Source organism: Centropristis striata, chromosome 13 (genome assembly GCF_030273125.1).
Source record: "Centropristis striata isolate RG_2023a ecotype Rhode Island chromosome 13, C.striata_1.0, whole genome shotgun sequence".
In the NCBI taxonomy this organism is placed as follows: Eukaryota; Metazoa; Chordata; class Actinopteri; order Perciformes; family Serranidae; genus Centropristis; species Centropristis striata.
This window is the reverse complement of record NC_081529.1, coordinates 35,141,668-35,158,338: the sequence shown is the minus strand read 5'-3', so window position 1 is coordinate 35,158,338 and position 16,671 is coordinate 35,141,668. Positions and strand designations below refer to the sequence as shown.

The window sequence follows — 16,671 nt, the reverse complement described above, 5'->3', positions numbered from 1 at the left end:
TGCAACCTTGTATTTCTTCATTGTGTTGAATAGTGAAGACAAGAAAAATATAAATTATAAGTTTATTTGAAAGGGACATTATTATCTAGATATTGAGTAAGTAAAAAAAGTGAGATAAAATTATATTAAGACTAAAATATAAAATTACTTTCTAATATTCGGTCTAAAATACACAAATCTTTGAAAGGAGTTGTTAAATTCTTTTAAAATAACATTGTAGTTCCTTCACTGTTTGTGCATTACTATTAGAACCTTTTACAGCAAAACCAGAGTGCACTAACTACATTTTTGGGGTCAAAGGTCAAATAAATCTTGATTTTTGAGCATAAAAATTACATCATCAATACATGTAGAAATGTGTCATATCACTTATCTACATATAACCAATTTGGCCGGTCAGTTAAAACACGTTAAAAAACTTTAAAGCAGTTTTTCTCAGTTTTACCCTTTGTGTAGTTACTGCAGTTAGACTTTGTAGGGCAGTACATACCTGCTACATACTGAATTATTATTGATTGATATGATTAATTATATCAAGTTATAGTTATGTCCAGGGTGTTCGCCACCCTGAGTTCAAATAATCTGTTAGGGGTTAATGAATGAATGAATGGAAGTTGTAGTTATGGTATTAAAATCTGACTGTTATACAAGAAAAAAAATCGAAAAAGTGAGGAAATAAATGTCTGTTAAGGCAGCAAATTGGCAAAAACCTGAGGATAGAAAGTGTGAAAAAATAAAAAGTGCTGAACAAGGAAAATAGTTAAGAAGGAGCCCAATTCTGGTGAATGTGTCACTATTTATTATAAAACAACAGCAGTGACTCAAAGGTAACTGGACTACATCATGCATAATAATTTTCAGTTCAGTTTTTTTCCCAAATGGAAGCTTGTTTTATACAGTTTACATGAATGAAAAACATTTCTAACTCCAGATGCAATAATACTTACTTGAAGTCATCTTTGATTTTTGATTTTTTTTTTAACAAACATTGTTTTCTAATTCTAATTGTTTGAATTAATGTACAACTGTTTGGTGGCTTTAACTTATTATAAAACAATAATAAAGTCTAAGAAACATCAGTGCATTACTGTTTTACTTAAAACCAACTCATGCAAGATAAAAAAAGAAGAACATGGTTCAGTTTGTATTGCCAAACAAATAAAAAATGTAAATACAAGAGGATGATGTGGTCAGTGACACAAACTGACTGTAAAACTTCCTTCACATCAACGTCCAATGTATTTTGGTAAATAATCCTCCATTGGAGGTCTGAGCTAACGTCCCAGTGGATCCTGTTGGTGGATCAGGACTCTTTCCTGGTCATCTCCTCCACGTACCAGTGGGGCAGGAAGGAGTACTGGGAGTCCCTGTGGAGGGAGAAGGTCACGTCTCGGTGGGGCTCCCAGCAGAACAGGTACACCACACTGGAAGGGAAACAATCATTATTATTATTAAAATAAATTAACTTATATTAAACTCGGGGCCGTGTTTCTCCCCTGAAAACAGCCTGGTTGCTGATTGGATAGAACGCTAAGCAGGATGTGACGTAGTACTCGACATGACAACAACTTGCGCCATTTATAAAAGCCGGCGAAGCAGTGTTGCCAACTTAGCAACTTTGTTGCTATATTTAGCAACTTCTCAGACCCCCTTAGAGACTATTTTTCAAAAAAACGACTAGCGACAAATCCAGCGACTTTTTCTGGTGTTATTGGAGACTTTTGGAGACTCTTCTTAGTAAGAACGAGTCGAAGCGGCACAGTCCTCCTGCAGCAGTCTCTCCCAGCTGCAGAGCCGGAAGGGATGTTAACTCCTTAGCCTCCAGTCTGCAAATTGCTAACAGGCTAACAGTTAGCTCTGTAGCAGTACAGTGTGTATGTGCTAAAAGGCTAACAGTTAGCTCTGTAGCAGTACAGTGTGTATGTGCTAACAGGCTAAGAGTTAGCTCTGTAGCAGTACAGTGTGTATGTGCTAACAGGCTAAGAGTTAGCTCTGTAGCAGTACAGTGTGTATGTGCTAACAGGCTAACAGTTAGCTCTGTAGCAGTACAGTGTGTATGTGCTAACAGGCTAACAGTTAGCTCTGTAGCAGTACAGTGTGTATGTGCTAACAGGCTAACAGTTAGCTCTGTAGCAGTACAGTGTGTATTTGCTAACAGGCTAACAGTTAGCTCTGTAGCAGTACAGTGTGTATGTGCTAACAGGCTAACAGTTAGCTCTGTAGCAGTACAGTGTGTATGTGCTAACAGGCTAGCAGTTAGCTCTGTAGCAGTACAGTGTGTATGTGCTAACAGGCTAACAGTTAGCTCTGTAGCAGTACAGTGTGTATGTGCTGCTGCTGCAGGAGGTGTTCACTTAGCAATCTCTGTTTGTTTACAACAAGCACCAGACACTAAAAACTGTTCCTATTGTTTGTTTAAAAGTATAAGTATATATATAAGTAAGTATATATTTTTTATAAAAATATATACTTTATTTATAAGTATATATTTTTTTATAAAAATATAAAAATACAGATGTTTTCCCTAACATGATGAATAACCGTGATTAATAATCGTGATTACAATATTAATCAAAATAATCGTGATTATCATTTTGGCCATAATGGTGCAGCTCTACTCAGTAGTCGGTTATTGCAGCGTACCTTGGATTGTCTTCAGTAGCGATGCGCTTCACAAAAGACAGGAAGTCACAGCAGAAGTTCATGCAGACTGTTGGCTTCCAGCAGTTGTGTTCATTCTGTCCAGAAGATACACAGAAGACAGAAAAACATGCAAATCTTAATCTGTTTACTCATGTCCAATAACTTTTTATTTGAAGAAACTGATCAAAACAGACTATTAACATATTCCACAATTATTCCAAATGTGACAATATTCTGAACTTGATAATTATCAAACAATAAATCTGTCAGGCTGTAACATGTGCCCAAAGAATGCTTCTTAAAAACTGAATAATATTTGCTGATCATTTTTATCAAAAGCGGAAATGCTACATTCAGAAAAAAGGGTTAGGCCTTATTCAGAATAGGTATTTGTGTATATGCTGGGCAATATTATTTATTTATTAATAGACAGCAGCTGACTGACACTGAACAGTAATGATGTTTATGTTTTTCTTTATTTTCTCAGCTATCGTTTTTAGAATTGACTGACAATGTAATACATTGTTTGTTTAATGGATAATAATGTTAAATATTATTTAATAACGGAGTGATGAGTGTCTTTAGATGTGAGCAGGTGTGAGCTCATAGTTTTCCAGGAGTCTTTTCCAAATCTTTTCAAAGTCTTCTGATGTATTGGTAGCATAAGTGGGAATATTGTCTTTTTTGGAATAAGGAAAAAACCCTCAATATGTTGACCAGTCACTTATCGAACAACTTCTCTCTACCTTGATGAGATGTGAGATCTTGGAGATGGGGAAAGTGTCGACAGAGACGACCACTCCTTCATGATCCCGAAACCCCGCCACCACACGGGGGACTCCAGGGAGGAAAGACTGAGCCCACCACTTCAGCAGTTTGAACCTGAGGAACATTAAAACACATTAGAGTGGGTAACATCAAACATCCAACAAATCCCCATGACATTAAATTATGAGAAAAAAGATAGCATATCATGTTTTTTTTGGTGTTTTTTATTGTCTTGTTTTTCTCCTCTCTCCTGTAATTATCATTATTATTAGTATTATTGTTACTCATGCATGCTCCTTTTAAAAAAAATGTTAAATATATGTAATTTTGTGCATTTTTAAGATTTCGTGTTTTTGTTCATTTTGCGTCTTTTTTTGTTCATTTTGTGTCTTTTTTTGTTCATTTTGTGTCTTTTTTGTTCATTTTGTGTCTTTTTTTGTTCATTTTGTGTCTTTTGTTCATTTTGTGTCTTTTTTGGTCATTTTGTGTCTTTTGTTCATTTTGTGTTTTTTTGTTCATTTTGAGTATCTGTTTATTTTGTGTCTATTTGTCTACAGTGCAGTAACTTAACATATTTCATGCTAAATGCATGTATAACAGCATAAATAGGAATACAAAAGGTTTGAAGCAAATAAAAAAATAACCACTTACTGTGATTTCTTTTTTTTTCAGTGCAAGAACAGCAGACCAACATTAATTGCAAGAAGTAATTTTGCACATTTTTACAATCAAATGCATGTAGTTGTACTGAGGGCCACTTCAGGTGAGGGTGCGGGCCTTATGCGGCCCCCGGGCCTCCAGTTGCCCACCCCTAACTTAAACTTTCTACATCTATCCTATCCTATGTCCTTGAATGACTATGGCTGTAACTGATGTATGTGATGTAAATTTGCCTTTTTATATAAAAAGAGAATTATAAAAAAATAATAATAAATGATCTGACGTGTAACTGTTTCATTATCTACCTGTGGAAGTTGCTGCGTTGTTTGGGGGTGCAGATCTCTGCGGAGGTCTTCAGCTCCACGTAGCAGGCAGGAGGAGCCGGAGCGTTGGGGTCTTTGTCCCGACAGTCCACCTCTCCGGAGAACAGCAGTCGGTGGTCGGCGAGGCGAGTCTGCACCACGGTGCAGAAGGCCTCGTTGGTGTTCACCACGCCGCCCGGGTCGGGGAGACTGTGGACGTTATCTGCAGGGACGGACAAAGGTGAAGCGTTATCATTTAAACATGCTTATCACTGTTTATGTATATATGTAATAAAAAAGACGGACTGGAATGTATGGAAGGTCGTTTGTGCCAGGAAAAGAAAAATAGATAAAATTAGTCATGCTTTTTTAAATCATTTTTTCTATTGCCTTTTTAACCTACTCTGAAAAAGATTGTATCTTACTGCATTGCCACACATCTGGGATATTCCTATTGTATTTATTTATTTTAACTGGTGTAATATAAGTTCTCATCAACCATTTATACTATAATAGTCTAAATTGGGTGTTGATTGATTGGGTGTGAGCCTTATTACATATAGATTGCCAATCCTCTAATGATATATCTGAGCCTAAATCTAACTTCCACGCTTCTCGTTTATGATCTGCATTTTCGACCTAATTTGATAACAAATAGTTATATATCTCTGGTATAGCAAGCTGTCCTTATTTTTATATGTTAAAACACTAAGAAATGGTTGCCAGATTCTCAAAGTTGCACCTTTTGTTTTCCTTTAATGGCAGAAACTTCCATAGTTATTAATAAATATAGAACCAAATGTTTTTATTGTGATGCTGGTTAGTGATTGTATCTGAGCTGATGAAACACGGTAAATCAGTAATGAAGGTTAAATAAATAACAAAAGCATGAGCAGTAAATATAATAGGATTATGTAGAAACTTGCCTACCTGCACATGCGTATTGTTCAAACTTGTATCCCCAGTACATCATCTCTTCGTGCCTCTCGGTTCGGTTCTCTCGGTCCCTAACAGCAGCTTCTGTTTCCACTTCACTGATGTACAGCGAGCCCCTGAACCTGGTTACCGCTAGCAACCAGCCCTCCCGCGTCTCATAGGGCGTGGTCAGCAGCTTGGTCAGGTGACCACGCCAGGTCACAAAGTCCACATCTAAAGCCCTGGAAGAGAAGAGGATGATAAAAGATTCAATCAATCAATTAAACCAAATTACTTTATTTATCCTTGAGGGGAAATTCAGTTAGTCTGGTAGAATCTCTGTTAGAATGAGACAGCCTGATGGTTGTAGGAGAGAATAATAATAATAATAATAATAATAATAATAATAATAGGAGAGAAGGATCTTTTGAATCTCTCCGTCCTGCAACAGAGAGAGAGGAGCCGTCCACTGCTGTTTATTTTTTATGATTTTACATCTTTTTTTTTGTTGTAATTTTACTTTTTTTGGGGTAATTTTTTGGGGGGATAGTTTTAGATCTCTTTTGGGTAATTTCACATCTTGTTTTTGATAATTTTACATCTTTTTTGTAAACTTACATATAACATACAACTGCTGTTTTTTTGGTGATTTTACATATTTTTTTGGTAATTTTACATATTTTTTTGGTAATTTTACATATTTTTTTGGTAATTTTACATCTTAGGAGATAGTTCTTGTGACTCCAGTCACTGAAGGCTTTTATCAGATCCCTGTATTCAGATTCCTGTCCATTCCTGATACACGCCACAATAGCAGTGTCATCCGAGTACTTCTGGATGTGGCAGGACTCAGAGTTGTATTTGAAGTCCGCTGTGTGTTATTGTTGTATAGATTTATGATGATTTTAAACTCTAAGCTATATTTATACAGGGTTTATTTTATTTTTATTTTTTTTCTCAGGGTAAATGTATATTGTAATTGTTTGTAATTTTATTCTATTTTGTAGAAGGTGTAATTGTATATTGGATTTTTATAGTATTGTGATTTTGTATGTAGTTGTAATAGCCCAACTAGGGACGGGAGTTGAAAATTAGTTGAAGCTATATCTCTGTATGCAGCACATCAGATGCATGCCCTGTATCTATGCTATCTGCATTGTCCCTATCAAATAAAATAAATTCAACCATACAGTGAGAACAGGAGTGGAGCCAGAACAGTGCCTTGCGGAGCCCCTGTGCTGCTCATTAATGTCCCAGAAACGCAGTTCCCCAACCTGACATACTGTGGTCTTCCTGTCAGGTAATCTGTGATCCAGGTTGTTGGATGAGAAACAATAGATGACAAGAAAAGAGTAAAAAATAAAGATTACACTCACCGTGATGAGGCCGTGGCCCCCCTTGAGCTGAGTTTGGATTTATTTGCCAAGATCCAGCGGAGAATGTGGTCCAGCTTCTCCTTGACGCTGTCATCTCTCTTTATGAAGCGGTCCCTGTGTCCATCCCTCAGGTCAAAGTTAGGGTTTCTGTCCGGCTCCACGTAGTATCTCATCTGTCTGCTGTCATTGAAGAATTTACGCTCAGAGTCGAGGGAAAAACATCCGACTTCCACCGGCTGTTTGTACACAGGAAAGTCTCTCTCATACAGCTCCCTTCTGGTGCTCAAACCACGAGAGCTGAGCGGGTTTTGCTCCGACTGATGCTGCTGCTGGTGGTGGTTCGGTCTGGAGCGTTTCAACTCACAGTGGTTTCTTCCGTTGTCGTCTCTCTCTCTTTTGTGTGCCGACCGGCGGTTTTGGAAGTTGGAGTTGGGATTGTAGGATCTGTTTTGCTCCATTGCTACCTAGGGGGCAAAACAGGATGGAAACAAAGTGATGATTATTCATTTCTTCTTGACTCTCTTTTGAGAAAAGCCTAAAAACATACTGTCTCATTATCACATATGTTACTAAAGACAGTGCAAACATTTCTACAATGATGTTTTATGCAATAATGCATTAATAATTGTCTTCTGCTGCTTACACTGCTATCTGCACACACAAGGCATTTTAGCACCACTTTATTAAGTCCATCTAGTGTCATTTTCCTAATTGTATTTGTGATATAAGTCCCAATACACTTTGCTTTTATTAATTGTGTATCTTGGTTATAGAACGTTTTATTTTTATGGTCCATACTGAACATGATAGATGCCCATTGGAGATGTAACTAACGATTATTTTCATTATCGATTAATCTGTTGATTATTTAAACGATTAATCGATTAGTTGTTTGGTCAATAAAATGAATAAAAATATCAATGAGTGTTTCCCAAACCACAAGATGACGTCCTCAAATCTCTTGTTTTGTCCACAAACCAAAGAGATATTCAGTTTATTGTCATAAAGGAACAAAGAAACCAGAAATATTCACATTGAAGAAGCTGAAATCAGAGAATTTGGACTTATTGTCTTTTAAAAAACTGCTCAAACCAATTATTGGATTATCAAAATAGTTGATGATTAATTTAATAATCGAGTAATTGTTGCAACTCTAGTGTCTAGTTTATTTATTTTAAAATAAGATATATCATAAACATAAATTCCATAAATGCCCAATGTAACGTATATGTCACATCACAGATCTTTGACATTTAAGGGTAGTATTTCAAAGAAAAAAACATCAGAAATGTGTTCTATGTGATCCACTTGGTCTGTGGTATATCCCCCATAATGTTCCTTCAAAGATAAATAGGTCTGGGTTCTTAGGGGTTAAAAAAAATCTAACCTTGCTTATCAAAATAGGAAGCAATCAGTTTAATAGTTGGCAGCTAATTGATTCATCTTTGCAGCGGTATGCTTTAACCCTATAAAGCCTGAACCATTAAATAATTGCCAGAAAATTCTTCTTTTTTTTGAAACTGGAGTGTTTATTGAACCTGCTGACAGATAAAAAAAAAATCCAAAAACAATAGGGATATATGATTCTAATTTGTATCATATTTGATACATCAGGTCTTTTTGTGCAATTTGTTGCTCACAGTTTGTTTTTCTTGAACTAACAAAAACATATAAAACCCAACATTTTTAACCTTTTAAGGCTTTACTTTCTTTTAACATTTTCCTCAAACATGCAAAATATTTTTTTCCATATAACACAACATCATACATCTGCTGATATGAAGTTTTCACGCAGCAATGACTGATCCACCAGTGGAACCTGCATATAAATTTTGCTATATCTTGTATTTTTGTGCAATTTGTTGCTCAGTTTTTTTTTCTTCAACACATGTATACATCAGGTTTTTCAGGAAAATAATATCACACTGATGATGTATAGGTCTCAAAAACTTGTGTATCAAATATGATACAATTGGCTTTATAGGGTTAAGTACATTAGTAGTTTAAAAAAAAATACTATAATTAATTACATCACATCATGATATATGTAAATAACTGGACATTGTGTATGGGAATTAATAAATAGTCACAATGTTAAGATGCAGTTGAATACTGTGACTGCATAGACTAAACATACCTCTTGTATGTTCTCTTGTCATTATAAGAAACACTTTACTACAACTTCAATTCATTTAAAATAAAACCTAAACCTACCTCAGTCAACAACAATTGCAACGTTTTCTTTCAATGTCCGCTCAGTCACAATAACCAGCACGGTTATAACGTGTTAAAACGACAGTCATATGTTGCACCATTGTTTTCTAATCGATACAAAAAGGCAAGAAATAATAGATCAATATTGCTTGTCTCTGCCGCTGGATACCTCACTAGCACCAGGAGCTAAGCATGCTAATAACAAACTCGATGCTAACTTCCGGGTGCAGTTCCTCCTCCAGTCCGCCTGGTGGCAGCAGAGACACAGAGAGGGCGCGCTCGAGTCGTTTTTTTTTTTTTTTTTTTTAAATATAACCTTTATTTCACATTCATTTATAGAACATATACAACAGTAGTTCGGTAACAGAAGTAGCAGGGCATTATTCTTTTTATTTATTTTATTTTTTACGACTATTTCTCCTGATTAGTTCTTTGTTTCATGAGATTTGTTTGTTTCTTGAAATCCCTTTTTGTCTGACCTCATGATTGTAATGTTCCTTAATTATCAATAAAGTTTAAAAAACAAAAAAAAACAAAAAAAAAAACAGAAGTAACAGGGTAAACATCATGGTAACCATTACATTAATAATATATATTATAATATATATCCGGTGGCAGCTTATTTATACAGTCTATGGGTGGCAGCAGAGGGTGCCACCGGAAGTGACGCTATTTGAGCTCCGTGTTTAATAATATATATAATAATAATAATATATATTATTATTATATAATAATAATAATAATAATAATAATAATAATAATAATAATATAATAATTATATAATAATAATAATAATAATAATATTATTATTATATAATAATAATAATATATATTATTATTATTATATATATTATTAAACACGGAGCTCAAATAACGCTATTAGCCTCAAATAGCGTCACTTCCGGTGGCACACTCTGCTGCCACCGGAAGTGACGCTATTTGAGCTCCGTGTTTATAAATTGTCCGTTAACGGAGTGATCCATAGAGATCTATGGTGAGATCACTGTTCGGTGTTGAATGGGACCGAAGCTATGTAATTATTGCTGTTGGTAACTATCAGGTAAGAGTTTAAACTAGTTACACTGCTCCCATATTTATTTATTTGTAAAGTGTCAATATAAAAGGTCAGATAGCTGCATTAGCTCGGCTAACGGCAGAATAAACATTAGGTGTTTCTATAGTCAACATGATGAATCAGTCTTTCACAGCAATAATCTGGTTAAAAAAAATAAACTTGTAGTTCTTCTAAATGGGAGCTTTGTATCTGGCTCTGGTAAAACCCAAACATTAGATAACTTTAATTACATTTGACTATTTGTTATAAAACGCCTCAAAAGGAGATCTAACCTACAGGTACATCTAAAAACAATTAGAATATCATGAAAAAGTTCAATATTTTTTGTCAATCATTTCATCAAATAGATTCTTTACACAAAGAGTGAAATATTTCAAGCCTGTTTTTCTTGTCCTGTTAAGGAAAATAGTTTATCCTCCCCCTGCCTTGTGAGCATTTTTATTTCCACTGTTGTTTAAAGCATAAATGAATGTGATTTAACATAAAAATAATAAATAAAAATAGGACAAAAGTATTTACACAGGTATGGGTATAGGGTGGCTAGGGATGAGAAAATAAAGTGCACTGTGTGTGTGTGTGTGTGTGTGTGATTTTGTAACTTTTAAACAAACCAAATGCAATTCAAAGGGCCTGACTGGTAGGTTAAACAACAAAAATGGGCAGTAATAGACCTTTTCAAATGTTTGTGTCGTCCTCTTGTTAAAGGAGTGAGTGACAATGTGAGGAAGACAGACTAGAAACAATTAATGCAAGTTACAACTGTACAAAAGAACACTTCCAAAGAATGGGCGGTACAGAGGAATGTATTAGTGTATGACATGATAACTTGTCACTGTAGCGGCTGAAAATGTCCTGGAAAATAATTTCAGATTAGGAGTGGGAACCCTGGTACATGTGAGTTTATTCTGCAAATCCTGATTTCTCTCCCACCCTCCGTCCTCCAGGTATGAACAGGAAACGGGCTCTGATTTCAGACACTTTTAAAGTGAAGAAAAGAAGAACTGAAACACAGAAGTTTGGTGCTGTCAAAGATGGAGATGGTGGGTGTGACAGCTAAATGCTCGATTACAATTTAAAAAAAAAAAATGTTTTGTTGAAACTTTCTATACATGTCAATAAAAAGGTATTGAAATCTATTGGTATCATCAGAAAAATTCATGGTTTCATATCTCAGAATGCTTTAAATATACTGTGTTATAGTTTAATTTATACACATCTCCATATCCACAGTAATTGTTATATTGTTTGGGTCGGCACTTATCCTTCTAATTTACAGAAATGATTAATCACACAAAAGATAGTGTTGGATTCGCCACCTTCTCTGTAATTATTTGTCTCCATCTGCCCCTCTGTTTAAGAAACTTCATATATTGTCAGTCCACGATATTAATATACTTCAATCATGCATATTTATATTTATAAATATAATTATCTTTCCCACTTGCTGCCCAAATCTTTTCATGAATTCTTTACAGTTAACTCTCAGGTCCATTCTTACAACACAAGACACTCTGATAAACTTCATCTACTGCACAGACTCAGGTTTATTTTCCTTACAGAGGCTCCGTACTTTGGATTTCTCATATTCATGTAGTTAAATTATCTTCATCCCTCAATAATTTTAAGTTCAGACTGAAAGCTGTTAAATCAAGACTCCTAATAGTTTCTTTTCCTGTCTAGTTGTCATTGGATCATTATCTCTTATGCTCATACACTCAAATACAATTATTTTACCTTTTATACACACTCATGTTGTTATTTCTGACTTTTTGTTTGTGTGTGCTATATAATGGCACTTGGTATTGCTTTCTTTTTTGCTGTTATTTGTTGTTGCTTTCTCTCGTTGTTGTTGATTTATTATTTATTATTGTTATTTTTGTATATTTCTTGGTTGAGGTGCTTTTTATAAGCCCATATAGGTTTTTTTCACCTCTCCCGCACTTAATATTCTTCTTTCATTTCTGTTTTTTTTTTTAAATTGTCTTTTTTTATGGTGCAAATAAATAAATCCAATACAAAATATTTATTGCTTTGCCTTCCAGGACCAACAGACATCAGATCTACACTTGAGTACCTCATCACGTTGTTCCCCAGGAAGCTCTTCAACGACGCCTTACCTCAAATAGTCCTGAAGCACCAACTCTACAGCGTCCACAAGGACAAGACTCTGGTAGACAAGGAGCTGGTGAGACTGTCTGCTGTCACAATCATCACGTGTTTCTATTTAAATGTGAAAACTCAACCCACTGTCTTTGTTCTGCTCCACAGAATAAACTGCGTGAACGAGGAGAGCTGCTGATGTTCCAGCTGGGCTTTGATGCCGACGCCTTCGGTTTGGTGTTTGCTTCAGATTATAAAGCCAAAGTTCTGTCAGGAGAGGAGGGACGGCCGACACACGCCACCGTGGAGAAGTTCTTTGAGAAGTTGCCATGTCCCTGTACAGAACTGAGCTTCAGCAAAGACAAGATGATCAAAGAGTTCTTCTTCACCGACTCTGAGATAACGTATGAAAGCTCTCATCTTCCTCCTTTTGTGTTTATTTACAAGGTTAATTATTGTTTGAAAATCTGGCACCTAAATATCTTAGATCAGGCATGTCCAAACTATTCCATAATGCTGGTCTTCCACCTAAAGATGTCCCCAGTCCCAGACTAAAAAGTGAAAGTCTTGTCTAGTAAGTCTAGTAAATCTAGTAGTTTTACTGGAGTCACAGCGCTCCGTCATCTCCATGGTTCAGTTTAAGGTAGTAATCTGCTCTGTTTCATATCAGTCTTTTTCTAGTCTTGGTTTGGATCATATCAAACGTGTTTGATATTATCTCAAGTCACAGTGACGTAACACAACATGGTTTTATTCATAATGATTTTGGTTATTATCAAGAATGTTTCCATGACTGTAGATGTAAAAATTACCAAAAAAGGACACAAAATGGCAAAAAAATAGATGTAAAAATGATTTAAAAAATCCCCAAATTACCAAAAATAGATGTAAAAATTATCAAAAAAGACACAAAATGACCAAAAATAGATGTAAAAATGACTAAAAAAGACACAAAATGACAAAAAATAGATGTAAAAATGATCAAGAAAGACACAAAATGACCAAAAATAGATGTAAAAATGACTAAAAAAGACACTAAATGACCAAAAATAGATGTAAAAATGATTTAAAAAATCCCCAAATTACCAAAAATAGATGTAAAAATGATCAAAAAGACACAAAATGACAAAAAATAGATGTAAAAATGACAAAAAAAGATACAAAATGACAAAAAATAGATGTAAAAATTATTTAAAAAAACCCCCAAATGACCAAAAATAGATGTAAATATGACTAAAAAAAAGACACAAAATGACCAAAAATAGATGTAAAAATTATCAAAAAAAGATACAAAATGACCTGTCCGTCTAAAATCTCAATGTGAGACTAGACTGGGACTAGAAACTCTAAACACTCGTCTTTAGATGGGAGCAGGTGGGACACCAGAGTTTTACACCAGTCTTTTCCAAATCTTTTAAAGTCTTCTGGTGTATAGGTAGCATTAGATACACGTCTCCTCATGGATTTGGAAGTTCTTTCTTGCTTTTACAGTGTGTTAAGATAAAATTTCAAAGATCAGCACATCCTTTACTTCCTCTTTACTTCCTCTTTCCTTGACTTTCTCAGGCAGCTGGTGAAGTCGGGGGTCCTGACTGTGAGGGATGCCGGCAGCTGGTGGCTCGCCATCCCAAACTCTGGGAAGTTCACCAAGTACTTAATACAAGGTTCGTCTTACCAAAAAACAAAAAGTTTCAGCAGCGTTTTGTTTCAAAGATGTCACATGCTCATTTCTCATTTAAAACAGTTTTGACGGAGCTTTGCTAATTGGAGGCCTGTTTGTTTCTCCCGTCAGGTCGTAAAGCCGTGCTCGGCATGGTGAAGAAGGCCAAATATAGCGAAGTGTTAAAGGCCGAGCTGGAGGAGCGGAGAACTACCGCACACGTGAAGTTCCACATGAAATACCACATTCATGACATTGTTGGTGCAGAGCTGGTAGAGAGGTAATGATTGTTTCCTGCTTCTGATTGGTTTATACAACGAGGTTTTGTTGTAGATCATTATCTTGCTTGAATAACCCTCAGTATGCTGCTGCCCAGGTGTTAAAATATATGAATGAATGAATGAATGCTTTATTTCGGTTAAAAAAATCGGTAACGTTTTATAATAAGGTCCTTAATAACCATTAATTAACAAGTAATAAGGCATTGTTCTCGCTTTAGATCCGGTAGTTGCAAAAAGCATAGTTAACTTATAGTTAACTTATAATAGATGAGCAATAAAGTATATTTTAATATCAATAAGCAAACAAAATAAGATTAATAAAGGCATGGCAAAGACATAATGGGTGGGTCATGGGTGTTTGTAATGCCATTATTAACACTTATATAAGCTTATAAACACACAATAATGTTAATAAGCATCTTGTAAGGACTTATAAGGGTCTTATTACTTGTTAATTAATGGTTATTACAAGGACCTTAATATAAAGCGTTACCAAAAAAACAACTAAACTAAAATAAAATCATTAAAATAAAATCAGGCTTATTTTAGCCTCTCCTGTACCATCTACATGTATACATTATATACATTACATTAACTGAATAATTCACATTGTTACAAAACACATGATACTTTAAACTGAAAAATCTAATTCAATCAAATTTCATTGTAAACCTTTGATCATTTTAGACTTTAAAGTCTTCTTATATATATGCTCGTTTGTCTGAACTGTCAAAATCCAGCCAGATTAATCCTGGTAATCAGACAGTCAGCACGTTTACATGACACTTGAAAAAAACTAATTATTGCCTTAATCTGACTATAACTGGACAACTGAAGTGCATGTAAACGTGTTAGTCAGACTAATGTTGGTGTTCTCCAACTCTGATTAAGACGCCCAGATAATAGGACAGATAGGGACAGATACAAAAAATCTTTCCTGCCACATGCCATCACACTGTACAATAAGAAATAATAGTCTGGTTCATTACATACTGTCTATGCACTTTATGTGTTCTTTATGCACACTGTTCATTGCACCTTATTTGTTTCATAGCACCAACATTTTTATACTGTATATTCATATTTATTCTGCACTGGAATTCTACTCTACTCCTTAATACATACTTTAGACACTTTATATTTTATTGTATTTTTATATTTTATTGCTTGAAGTATGCCTATATTGTTCTTTTTATTTAATTGTCATTGTCTCTGTGTGTAATGCTGCTGCTACACTGTAATTTCCCAGCTTGGGATAAATGAAGTCTATCTATCTATCTATCTATCTATAAATCTATCTATCTATCTATCTATCTATCTATCTATCTATCTATCTATCTATCTATCTATCTATCTATCTATCTATCTATCTATCTATCTATCTATCTATCTATCTATCTATCTATCTATCTATCTATCTATCTATCTATCTATCTATCTATCTATCTATCTATAAATCTATCTATCTATCTATCTATCTATCTATCTATCTATCTATCTATCTATCTATCTATCTATCTATCTATCTATGTGATTGGAACAGGATTTTAATTACGTGGGATTTTTTGCCAGTCGGTTTTTTGAAAAATAGTCTCTAAGGGGGTCTGAAAAGTCACTAAATATAGCAACAAAGTCGCTAAGTTGGCAACACTGCTTCGCCGGCTTTTAAAAATGGCGCGTGTTGTTGTGGTGTCAAGTACTACGTCACTTCCTGTTTAGCGTTCTATCCAATCAGCAACCAGGCTTTTTTCAGGGGAGAAACACGGCCCCGCCCCCTGGTGGTTGGAGGACTACTGGTGTAGAAAGTGTTGATTAGATCTGCAGGAGAGACGCGTTTTAAAATGGAAATATCGCCGACGATCAGGTTGATTTAATCGTGGCGGCCAAAATTGTGATCACCATTAAAATTTGATTAATTATGCAGCTCTACTGCGACCACTTGACAACATTAGTGTTTCAAAATAGCAATTATTACATTTAGGTATGATGATCTCCCTGCTGTGAGTCCTACTGCATTATTGTCCTATTATCCTGTTGTTTCTGTATTAACTGAATAATAATCTGTTTTCTTCACAGCATACCGACAACTTCAGGGACGTTGCTGCGATGTGTCGATTCCTGATGACGAGAGAAATTTGGAGATTTGGTCAAAGACGAGTGAATGAAAATGACAGAGTTACTGACTTACAGAGATTGTCAAGTGCTTGTAGGAGGACTGTAAGTCAATTAATTTAAGGTTTCAGAATTTGATTTGATTTCTGTGCCAAATGCATTATAAAAACCTTGTGGGTTTATGAATTGTCAATTATGTTGGCATGACCTTGTCAGGTTCTCATTTATCTTGTAATAAAAATGTTTTTTCTCCTGATATTCGAGTTATTGCTTGTGTGCAACTTTCCCCTTTGCTGACTGTCATTGTTGCAAAATGGAACAAGGTTTATTAGTAAAATTAAACCATTTTCAAGCACTTTCAAACTACTGTTTACTTATTTACATAGTGTATTTAACAAACACAGCAATCAGTGTATATTGACACTTTTTAAAATGTGTTTAGCAGCTGTTCATATTATTTGATGCTTGAAAGTTTTCAGAGTAAGGCGAAAATATGTGTTTCATTCCAAATCTTAAAATATTTTTGGTTTACATAAGTGAAAACACCAGATTATGATCAAAATTA

The 16,671-nt window shown here is 35.0% G+C and overlaps 2 protein-coding genes across 2 annotated transcripts; one reads left to right on the top strand and one right to left on the bottom strand.

The window, feature by feature from the left end:
• Nucleotides 1-720: 720 nt before the first annotated feature.
• dxo (decapping exoribonuclease) lies at nt 721-9,091 on the bottom strand. The gene is made up of 7 exons (XM_059347143.1): nt 8,879-9,091; nt 6,665-7,128; nt 5,304-5,530; nt 4,377-4,596; nt 3,390-3,525; nt 2,644-2,738; nt 721-1,424 (listed from the first exon to the last, which is right to left on the bottom strand). Exons 2-7 carry the CDS (start codon nt 7,120-7,122, stop codon nt 1,304-1,306), a joined length of 1,257 nt encoding a protein of 418 aa, XP_059203126.1. The 5' UTR covers nt 7,123-7,128; nt 8,879-9,091; the 3' UTR covers nt 721-1,303.
• A 714-nt stretch (nt 9,092-9,805) lies between these two features.
• Nucleotides 9,806-16,362, top strand: LOC131982636 (serine/threonine-protein kinase 19-like). The gene is made up of 7 exons (XM_059347164.1): nt 9,806-9,938; nt 10,898-10,993; nt 11,996-12,138; nt 12,222-12,457; nt 13,620-13,717; nt 13,846-13,993; nt 16,071-16,362. The coding sequence occupies exons 2-7, from the start codon at nt 10,900-10,902 to the stop codon at nt 16,114-16,116; spliced, it is 765 nt and encodes a 254-aa protein (XP_059203147.1). The 5' UTR covers nt 9,806-9,938; nt 10,898-10,899; the 3' UTR covers nt 16,117-16,362.
• Nucleotides 16,363-16,671: the final 309 nt, after the last annotated feature.